This window comes from Myripristis murdjan, chromosome 20 (genome assembly GCF_902150065.1).
Source record: "Myripristis murdjan chromosome 20, fMyrMur1.1, whole genome shotgun sequence".
NCBI lineage: Eukaryota > Metazoa > Chordata > Actinopteri > Holocentriformes > Holocentridae > Myripristis > Myripristis murdjan.
The window spans coordinates 6,645,067-6,656,339 of record NC_043999.1 but is presented as its reverse complement, the minus strand read 5'-3'; the positions used below and the strand labels follow the sequence as shown (position 1 = coordinate 6,656,339).

General features: G+C 41.9%; 1 protein-coding gene across 2 annotated transcripts in view; it reads left to right on the top strand.

The window, feature by feature from the left end:
* The first annotated feature begins 221 nt into the window (after positions 1–221).
* LOC115378595 (enhancer of polycomb homolog 1-like) overlaps positions 222–11,273 on the top strand; it is a 36,643-nt gene continuing 25,591 nt past the window's right edge. The window contains exons 1-2 of one of the 2 annotated variants that reach the window (XM_030078882.1): positions 222–493; positions 1,358–1,480. Coding sequence is in view for 1 of the 2 variants with exons in the window: in XM_030078881.1 (XP_029934741.1) it covers positions 5,430–5,582 (153 nt within the window). In the remaining variant the exon portion in view is untranslated. Of the gene's footprint in view, positions 494–1,357; positions 1,481–5,069; positions 5,583–11,273 lie in introns of those variants that run through there. The other variant, XM_030078881.1, reaches the window with a different exon arrangement.

The following is an 11,273-nucleotide window of genomic DNA, read 5'->3' as shown; positions in this document are numbered from 1 at the left end:
TTAATCATTATTATTATTATTATTATTATCATGGGGGCGGGAGAAGCAGTGAGCTCATCTTCACCGAGCTCTCCACAGGTGATTGGTGGCATCCGCTATCCAATCACAATTCGTCTGCAAAGTGGCTTGGTGGTCAGTTTGAAGCTTCTTTTTTTTTTTTTTGTCGAAGTAAGCTTAGCCAGCCATCCAAGTTTTACCTTCAGAGAAGAAAAAAAAAAAAAAAAAAAAAAAAAAAACAGCACCGGCTTGTATCCAACTCCCGTTCGCTTCCCTCTAAGACCTCGGGGTGAGTTTGCCATACTTTAAAAATTAAAAGCCGAGAAGACGCTTTCTTTCTTTTTTTTTCTTTTCTTTCTTTCTTTCTTTTTTTTTTTCTCCCTCGGAGGCGTTCTGGTTCTGAAGGGAGCTAACCAGCGTTAGCAATGGCTAGCATGACAACCAGAAGAAGAACTGCCATCATCATCATCCTCCCCTGTGGCTTTGCTAGCAGCAGGTAAGTTGCAACTCCACTCAAGCCTCGCTTTTACCTCCCCCTGTTTTACTCAGCGGCAACGGGAACAGACCGCAGTTTAGTTTTGCGGTAAGTTGGTGACGAGTCCAATTTAAACTATTGACCGTTGCCCGCAAACTGTTAGCTTGTTAGCTTGCTGGATGGTAAATGGCGCAGGGTCAGGGTAACTGAGCTAAGCTACATCGCTAGCGTTAGCCGTGTAGCCAGCCTGTCAGCTAGCGTTAGCTTCGGTGGCGCTGTTCAATGTGCACACACAGCTGTGAGACATCTCAGTGCTACAAACGAGTTATAAGCACCTATTGTAATTGGCGTCTTTAATATGCATGCTCCTTATCCACGTTTGCCGGTACGATTGCGGACTCTGGTGATTTTTGTGTCGTGTCCTGCTCTTACTTGTGCCGGACTACTCCATATATGGCTTTGCACTAATGTGCACCCTGTAATGTTGCATCAAAAAAAACTTGTTCTACACCAGTGTGCATGATAAAGCGATGTCCTCCACAGATTAATCCATGCTTGCTCTTAGATTGACAAAGGAGCATGTGTGCAACTTGTTAAAATATGTGAATTTTCTTAATTAATGTCAATAATCTGGGTCCAAATTTCTCCTTTGTGCTCCTACAAATTTGAGTTTATAAATAAACTTGACCTAAGCATGACAAGGCACATCAAATATGCTCCATAATGAGTAAAACATCAAGACATAGCAAGTCTTTGAATTTGATCTTATATATCGACTGCATTTTCTACAGGCTAGACTCCGATAATGGTGGTGTTTGGAATAAATTTTTGATACTTTTAATCAGTTTGTTGTGTTTGCTCATATTTTATTCAATTTCTTGTCAGGCTTCTTCTGTGCCCTGCGGTTGTAAGCCCATTGCTCCCAAATGGATGACGTATATCCTATATGCCGAATTCATCTGGATCTTTCACGCCTGGCCATGACTGGATTTCTTGCAACACTTGCAGGTTATTTGCATTTCTTATCTTCCTCTTTTATTCAAATGTTACTTTAAAATATGTGGTATGTGCACAGTGCGGCCCTTGTGTATACACAGCTCAATAATTCAATAATAATTCAGGTGCCTGCCATCGAAAAAAATCATGAAAATGTCAAGTCTTGGTGCAGCACTATTGAAATGCAGTTTTTATTTATTATTTGCAGAGAAACAACAGTGTTTCAGTCCGACTGATCTCCTAACATCAGGCCGTCAGGCACAGGTGTGGCTTCAATTAAGTGATCAGATCATGAGACAGGCATTTTATACTGCTGTGTATAGTGTAATGGGTTGAGTATTGCACATTGTCAGTGTCAGAGTGTGACATCCACCTGGGTTTCCCATATTAAAATTATTTGCACTTGTTGCAATATAAAACTATTTGGATAAGTATGTCACTCAAACGGTTAGAATTTGTGTAGCCTGTTCATGTGCAGGGTCAGTATAGACTTAGATATTGATAAACCAAGCTATTTATTAGATAAATCCACCCAGGAATGCACTACAAATATATCCCGTCAGTTATTTCTCAACGCCATTTATGTTGATAATGTGTAGTCACAGTTTAACCACACAGCGTGCGGTGGCTAACAGTTGGTGTGTGAAAATGTACGACAGATGTGTTGTCTTGAACTAGACCACAGATGTGCTGAAAACATTACGTCTCTTTTTAAGGTTGTAAAATGGTTATGTAGACGTAAGTGCTCAAGCTCTCCTAAACAGTGTGTACAAGGCACTATATGTGTGTAGACAAGTACAACATGGTCTGCAAACAAGGAAAAGAGGCTTGTTAGTGTTAACAGCCTCCAACTGCAGAGATTACAGTTTGAAACACCTGGCGTTACACTAGTGCTAAGATGAGTGAATTTGTCTTTTGAAGTTTTTAAGGTACCTTCATAGTGATGCTTAATATTTATATGTATGTTTCATAATAATTAGGACAGCATTTTGCATCTAAAGCAATCCCCATAGAGCTAAAACTCTAACACTAATTTTCCCTTTTTCATGCAGCTCACTGTGTCCCATATAGAAACCCATGCAAAATACGTTCCCTGTTTATGCAAACACATGAATAAAGCATAAGTATAAAGCATGCAGACAGGGTTGAGAAGTTCAGTTATTGTTAAATATTATATGCCTAAATATTATAAATGGGCAAAGCATGATTTAAATTATTTTGAGCTTGGTATTATGATCATTTGTGGCAAACATGTTGGTTCCAGCATCCAGCAGAAATTTGATCCTGAAGGATTTTTTTTTTCTTATTACTGTGTCTAAAGTTAACAGAGAATTGTGTCATGAACAAAAAAACATCAGCTGCAGTCATTAGGGCAAAGCACCATCTTGCTCAGCGAGGTCAGTTGAGATTGGCAAGGTTAGTGCACAACAATGAAGCACAGAAGGGCATTTCAGGGTGCACAACTTTGAAAGCAGAAGACCATGCCTGGTTCCTCGACTGCCAAGGAAGAACAAGAAGATGAGCTACAGTGGGCACACGATCGCCAGAACACGACAACTGAGGAATGAAAAACACTGCCGGGTGCAACAAATCCTGTTTTCTGTTATGACACGCTGATGGCAAGGGCACAAACTGGCATAAATAGCCTAAACCCATGGATCTATCTTGCCTGATATGCATGGAATGGGTCAGTTGTACTGATGTAATGGTTTGGGAATATTTTCACACATATTAGTCCATTTTGTCCTAATTTTGCAGTGTTTCCATACCACAGTGTGCCAAACATTGTTACTGACCATATTTGTCGCTCTACAGCCAGTGTACCCTTTCTCAGATGGATACTTCCCAGCAGGATAATGTGCCATGTCACAAAGATTAGATCAGTATTGATAATGCTAATCATCCCTCAGTAATCAGTGTAAAGACTGCATAGATGAACCGTGTCTTTGTTGAGGGTTTTTGCAGAATTTGCCGTTGTGCCAGTTGATTCTAATCAAAATTTTGTCATTTACTTCATTACAGAGATCTCTGTATGTCTCAGTTTGCAAGGAGCGTCCTTCTCACTAGAAACACTCACTAGAAAGATTCCTCGATGTCTAAGTGAAAGTCTGGCCAATATTGTATCCTCAGTGCTAGCTGGCAAGAAGAAAGTAGTGTCCTTATACATGTTGCCAGCAGAAAAAAAGCAAAATAATGCCAAACAGTATCATATATTATTATAAATTAAATGTGCAATACATGTTTAGTCACAAATATTTAAAGATGTGTAGCTGCAGTGTGATATATTGTGATGAAAAAGACACTGGATTTTACATTTGTGAGATTTTCTTGGGTTTGACTGATCTGTAGTTGAAGTAATTGGCAACATTTAGCTCAGCATAGTAACAGAACCAAGTTCAACACTGATGTTTAAAATAACTAGAATAATGCTTTTAATAGTATTTGAATTTGAGCTTTGGCAATGCATGTCATGCCACAAAAACGCAGTCATTTGAAAAAATTGAATTTTCTCTCGATGGCTCCAGGAACAGTACAGTGAGTTGAGTCTGTGTTTATTCCAGTGGCCTACACAGTCACCCTCTCTCAGCCTAATATAGTATCTTTGGGGGTTGGAGAACAGGATGTTCACAGCAAAAATATACTGCCGAGAAATCTGCAGGATCTGTGTGATGCCATGGAGTCAGCATGGACCAACATCCCCGTGGATTGTTTCCAGCTCCCTGTTGTTTCCATACTTTGAATGCAGGCTGGCATGGAGGCAGAGACGGGCTACATCTTGGCACCAGCTCTGTCTGCCCAATAAAGTGGATGCTGAGTGTGTTTAGTGGTTTTCTCTGGGTTTTTTGTGTGGTGCTTGGGTTCACCCTTGGTTTAGTTTTCATTATCATGCCTTTTCTGCTAAATACAAATCACAAAGAAGTGCTAATTTTCAAAATATTTTAAACAGTAAGTCCAATGTGTATGCTTGTTGTGTTTATATCGGTGTGTCCAAGCCATTTTTATCTCAGCGTTTGGAACACATAAGAAATAGGAGAGCACTGTTAGGATTTTAATGTTATTCTTTTGCTTTTTTGCTGACAAGTTTTGCTAATCCCCTTTGTATTTATTCAGCTCGTTTATACACATGACAGACAAGCCACTGATCAAAGTGATGAAGTGGAGCTGGGTCGTGTTTGTACCACAGGGTGGCGATATTCGCAAACAATCCAGTCTAATTGGCAGGGCACGGGCATATTTTGGATATTTTTGATTATACATCAAATCTGACAAACGCCAGAGCTTTGAAATGCTGTGAATGTTATCTCAAAGCAATGGTATTCAGCCTCACATAAGCAATATATATGTAATTATTGATTATGCATGTAATCACACACAGCTGAGTATTCTCTCGTCAGTCAGACGTTCATTTTTTCATATATATTTCACTGCAACAGATTTTTTTTTTTTTTTTTATGTACTTGCAGAATAAAGATGTTTTTCTACGTCAGCATCAGCTTGACGTATCACAGGATGAACACATTGCAAGCCTAGAAGTTCACATGCTCTCATCATCAGCATCTTGCCACCTTCGTCAGTGCACCCCCCCTCCCCTTCCGTACCCCAAGGGCTGCGCGAGCGCGCACGCGTGCGAAACTGCGTGGGAATGGCTGTTTGTGTGATCGAGGGGGTTGGGCCGCTAGGAGCGAACGGAGAGCTGCAAGAGTTTGTAATGTCCGCCATGTTGGCCATGGCGTATTGAACCGGGGAGGAACAGCGGAGCCCAGGAAAAAAGACACCGACAGAGAGCGACCGAGACCCGGGCCTGCCCGGCTCTGTTCGCGCTGCTACAGACCCAAGCCTGCCCTCAATCGATCGGCTGACTCCCAGAGACTGTCACAGATTCATCCATGAGAACTCGAAGCAGACCTGCTGTTATTCTTAGCAGATCGGATAGATTTATGCTGCATCTTATATTATAAAAATGAGTAAATTGTCGTTTCGGGCACGGGCGCTGGACGCTAGTAAGCCTCTACCCGTCTTCCGCTGCGAGGATTTGCCCGACCTGCACGAATATGCCTCTATCAACCGGGCTGTACCGCAAATGCCAACCGGGATGGAAAAAGAAGAGGAATCGGTATGTTTTATTGCTGCTGGACTGGTGCTGGATCACTTTGGCAGTGTTTTTCATATTGAGGGGCGCCACTATGTTGCCTGCGCAAGCTTGTGCAAAATGGCCGCCATATCTACTTTGTCGTGCACACGACGGATCTCGATGAATACTTAATATTACGGCTCCGTCGTGCCGCTAACGCTCTTGTAAGGATGCAGTGGTTTGATATTTGGTTCGTAAGCCGGGTTGTGTCCATTTGTATCACTTGAAATTGCACCCGAAAGCACAAAGAAATCACGTGACTTGAATCTCATCCACCATTTTGTTGACTTTCTCTTTAGTAAAGGCAACTGGGGATGGGCCTTGGACGTGGTGTACTTGCCATGAACAAATGCCAGGGGGAGACACTGAGCCCGGCGTGGTTTGACAGCTAGATGTTGCGAGTTGACAGCTCCGGGACAGCCATGTGTATCTGCACACTGGCTGCACTTGGCGTCTCCTCTGTGGTGGAGCAGGCTGGTTTAGAGGGAAAAAAAAAAAATGGAGCTCCTGCCCTCCCTTGTATGTTGCTCTTTCAGCATTGCACAGTGGCATTGAAGCTTATGTTGCGACTTGCTTTGCCATTCCTGTGATGTGAAATTTTGTTTAGCTAGATGTGTGCGTGTTTCGGCATGATATTTTGTTGGAGCTCAGTAGATGGAGCATTGAAGGGCTCTGATTAGTGTGTACACTCAGCGCCGCACACTGTTTTTGCATAAAAGTGGCTGCCAAATTGCATATATGCTTACAAGTTGAAAGCAAACAGACAGATGAAAACATGCAAGGAAGAAATGCATGTAAAAAGTTGTGTGAATTTTTGTTTATGAGGGATAAGCAGCTTTGTATGGTACGGGCATATTAATCTTACTTCTTTTGAAGTTGGCATGCTGAGATTTTGTAACCTTATGGTTGAGCAGAATTGTGCAGTTTGTGTATTTTCTGTCTTGATCAAGCTTTACTACACCTTCTATTTATGTTGAAAGGACAGTCACTGATCATAACAGTGAAATGCAAGTTCATTTGTGATTGCGCAATTATTGGGTAATGTTGATTGTTGTATCTTTCCAGTGTACTGGTAATTTAGAGTGACTAAACCTCATAAAATTAGGGATTAGTAATTTGCAAGCTGCTGCCTAGTTTTTGTGTGTGGCAGGTTGGTTTATGTTGCTCACATTCAAAAAGATCTATAAATATAGAAATCACTTGCTTAGTGCCGGCGGACAGATTACATTAAACTAAAGAGCCTGCTCTCATTTGAAACAACAGCTTGTCTGGTCAGGTATACCTCAGCCACGGTTCAGCATAAAGCAAACAGGATCAAAACCACAGTGGGAAATATTCATGTTAATGAATTTCAAAATTCAGCTCCCATGTTTACTATTACTAACTGCCAGGTCTGATTTTGAGAGCTGTCAGATCAGTGACATGCACGTCACTGTTAGCTAAGGGCAGGTTACTCGTCGGAGTGGTTGGTAAAGTACACAGACATGTCAGCGATTGCTATTTTTATTAGCTAGTGTTATTTCCACATCCTGGCCTGCTGTGCTGAAATCTCATTAGTCACCTCGTCAGGGCATCAGCAGGAGAGCCCCTCTGTGCCGCCGAGATGCCTCAGTAGACACAAACACAAGGAGAGCACAGACGGGACCGTGAAGTCAGCAGAAATCCTCCCTCCCTTCCCCCTCCTGCCAGCCCTCCCCCACATACTGTACACATACACACAGTGGCATTACATAACAGAGTGACAGAAGAGATAAAGAGGACAGTTTTACTACAGGGCTATGCATGGCTTAGCTCCCTGACCCACATCCTGTCCCGCGACAATGGACTGTAGCTGCACCAGGCCGACTGAGTGACCACATGCTGGCTCGTGAGTGCTGTCAATAAACGAATGAATACACGCTACGCTCTTGGTAAAGTGTTTGATATTGACAGCATGGAAGCAATACAGCACACTCAAGGTCCTACTTTCTTTCTTTTTTTTTTCATAAATCCTGCAACATTTCAGCAGGTAAACAGTGTTCATCAGGGTGTCTGCTATGTGAACATTTGCACTGATATTCAAACAGGTAGTGTCTATGATAAAAGCTACAGGTGTGACTCATCATGAGTCATTGGAATTAATCAGGCAGTAATGGTCTCAAAGTGAAATATTACAACTGATAGTAAATATAGAGGGAACTGTGAGAAGAAAAACAAGAACTTGGAAGTGTTTGCACGGCATTCATGAAAGATAAGCTGCTGTTATACATGAATTTAGTTGAAATCAAAGCAATGATAGAAAATAGTTGAGATAGTAACCTAAAAAATTACAAAGAAAAGCAGTACAAATCAGATTAAACATTAAAAGCCACAGTACTGGCAGGCAGTGTAGGTGTGTCCTTAACCAAGATTGCTTGCCAAATCAGGAATCTGCAAAGAGTTATCAGATGAAAATGGTGAACCTGCAGAGAACAGATTTCTCAATAATGAAGTACAGACATTGACTTGGTGATGTAGCTAAACCATAAATTGCATGAGGCGTTATTACACAAGGTTCAAGGGTCATAAAACTCAATGCATACCCAAATGACCTTTGTTGTCAAGACACACACCCATATTGCAGTTGCATAGGTTTCATGCCTATTTGTGTTGCATGTTCTTCCTACTTGAATGCTGTTGTGGTAGTTCATTTTTGATGAAGAAGGGCAGCATTTATCCCTAGTTTTAAGAACAGCTGGGGTAGAAAATACATTAATTTGTCTGGCTTTTGGTGTACACAAGAAGGTTGGGCCAGCATGTTTTTTTCAGCGTGTACAGTACTGCACCGCTGGTCTCTGAAGATCAGAGGTTGGCAGTAATGTGCCAAGGAGTACCGAGAGGATGCAGGTTTCTGTTCCAGCCAAACAGCAAAGCAAATGATTACGCTGATTAGTTCCCCCTCTGTGGTTGAAGGTGTGCTAATCAGTGAAATCACCCGGTGAATTTTTTGTTTGGCATCTAAACGTGCATGATCTTGGCACTCCATGGCACATTGATGTCATCTGTGTCTTGACTGACTGAGCAGACCGCTTTGCAAAACACTTGCTCGGCGTCCTTCAGTCGGAATGAACTGAAACACCTGCTGGAGGCCACACTTCTGTTGCTATGGTAACTTTTAGTGGAGTCATTTTTTTTTTCCTAGGGAACATTTTAATGGAGGGAATGCATGGTGCTGTGAAAAATAGATTGCCATTTGTCTTTGCTCAGTCTGCATCTGCAGCCAAGAGACGGAAACAGTGTGCAGTCCATAGAGTAATGTTGTCCCAAAGCATTTTATGTAGGGAGAACAAACAGGAGGGGGTCATTTGTTCGTCTTTTATTGGGTGACAGGGTGGCATAGTGGTTTAAATACTACCCTGTAACTTTGAGGTTATGGTCTTTATCCCTGCTGTGTCCATTAGCAGCTGTGTGTCCTCTCCCTCTCCCAAATGTCCTTGAACTTCTACCCACTTGTAGATAGAAACAGTCAGAATACAAAATATCCCTCTGCGCAGTCAGAAAAATCACAACAAATAAATCAGAATGCTTAACTAGTAGACATACAAAATGGAAATGAGAAGTCATAGTAAACTAAACCAAAAAGTAGTAAGTGTGTAAGCTAAATGCCTGAATTGTAATTGTAAATTGTGCGGATTAGGCTTGTCCGACGACAGCCGCGCTAAACTGACTACCCATGTCAACTTGGGATTGCAATTCAAAGAGACAGTTGCATGAGGTCCTAGAATAACCTAGTTTCCTTGTTCCCATGTGCCACTCACAAAAGCTCTTTTATCCTCATTCCCCCAGTTTCTAAGCAGAGGAAATCCCAGACTGTGAACCGTGGCTGTGAGTATCACAGCTGTGAAAGATCAGGGTATCTTTTAGGTCACAGGCGGCTCAGGCTAGTCTGCTGCAGGCTCACGAGGCTCACATCCTCTAGAGGAGCGTGCTAAGGCAGGTCTGGCTCAGACTTGGGTCTAATTGGTTCCTTATGCACGTTGCTTATGCAGGTTCTTTAATTGACGGAGTCCAGAGTTCATCAGTATGTCAGGGAGCGTGTGGTTTCCTGTCGGGCCTAGCAGGGGGTGATTTGAGGCCGTGTATGACATCCAACAGGAGAGTGCAAGCCGCACGTCGTCTTGGTTAAGCATAAAGCTCAAAGACCTGGTTTAATTCTGTCACATTTGACTTGGATGTCATGCTAACACAGTTGGCTCATTGCTGAAGCAGTTGATCTAACGTGCCAGTGTTTGCCAGGGCGCCGCAATTAATGGACACACAACCACACCAGATTCTTTCAAACATGGGACCAACAGTGCATATATTGAGCAAAAACAAATAGTTTGTCTCATGTAAAATGTAAAGTCACTTCTAAATTGTTGGAAAATTAGAGGGAAATGAGCCAAAAGTACTTCAATGAAATCGTCTCTGCACAAAAACAGATGCTATTTGGGGATGAAAAACATCTCATCATCGGCTGAGCGTACCTGCCCAAGAATCTCAATTTTGTGGAAAGCCTACACAAGGTCGTGCACTGAGTTGATCAGTGGGCGATTTATTGACACACTGGTCCAGCACAGAAGTATAAAAGCTTAATTGTAAGTGCCGCTGCATTCTGTACATTCATGTTTTACATTACATTTAGCTTTAAAAACACATTGGTCATTGGACATGCACATTTGCATAGCCGTTTATTGCATAGTTTATCGGCAACAATTAATTTGGCTAATTCTAATGTAAAAATATTTTTTTGAGCTAACATTTTTGTGAATTTAAATTTATTTTAAGTTTTTTCTGATTTGCAAAACAAAGGCACAACTCCCGCACACCATCTGCAGTAGTGGAGGTAATTTGACTCCTGAACCACAGATTACTGCCACTCTATCAGCACCTGTCATTCAAATGTGCATAAGAATCATTTGCTTTACAGTTTTTTTTTTCTGATTTGAATCAACTAACTTTTCATTTCAACATCTGCATGTGTAAGCCAGTGGCAGATCGTTAATGATTTGTAAATAGATGGTCATTTTTTTTTGTGATGTACTCAGAAGTGTGAACAGGTCGGACTTCAGTGGCTGATGCCCACCTGTCGGCTATTATGATAAATGAACCCATGACCTTGGTGTTACAGAGCCTCAGTAGTTAAACGCACTCTGGTCTAGTTGAGATAACGGGCTGCGTTCTTTGTGTATCTCTTGTAGAGAGAGTCTACTACACTGGGCTTGTTGATAAGCGTACCAGGGGCAGATGGTTCAGTCCTGGACACACGCTGAGTCCTTTCAAGCCAGTTCACAGCTCTGATGTGGTTCTCCTGTTACTCCACGCAGAGCTCCTCATGGCTCAGGATTACTCTTGAGGCAAATCATGGGTTAGCTGCAGAATTCACATTCAAATTTCAGAATAAAAGTAAAATTGGACAGGTGTTCGGGGGGTGGGGGTGGGGGTGGGGGCGGGTTGAGAGGGACAAAATTGCCTTTAAAAAGAGGTGCAAATTTGGTAAAAGTATAAGATTAGATAGAGAGAGTTCATGTGTACAATATGCTGAAGCCTTGTTAGAAAAACTTTTTATTAAGATTGGGCCCAGTCAGATTGTGTCTGGTTTGGCCATCTGCTGCATCTACAATGACAATGAGCCTACATGGTAGATGACTTGTGAACAAGCTTTTTTTTAAAATA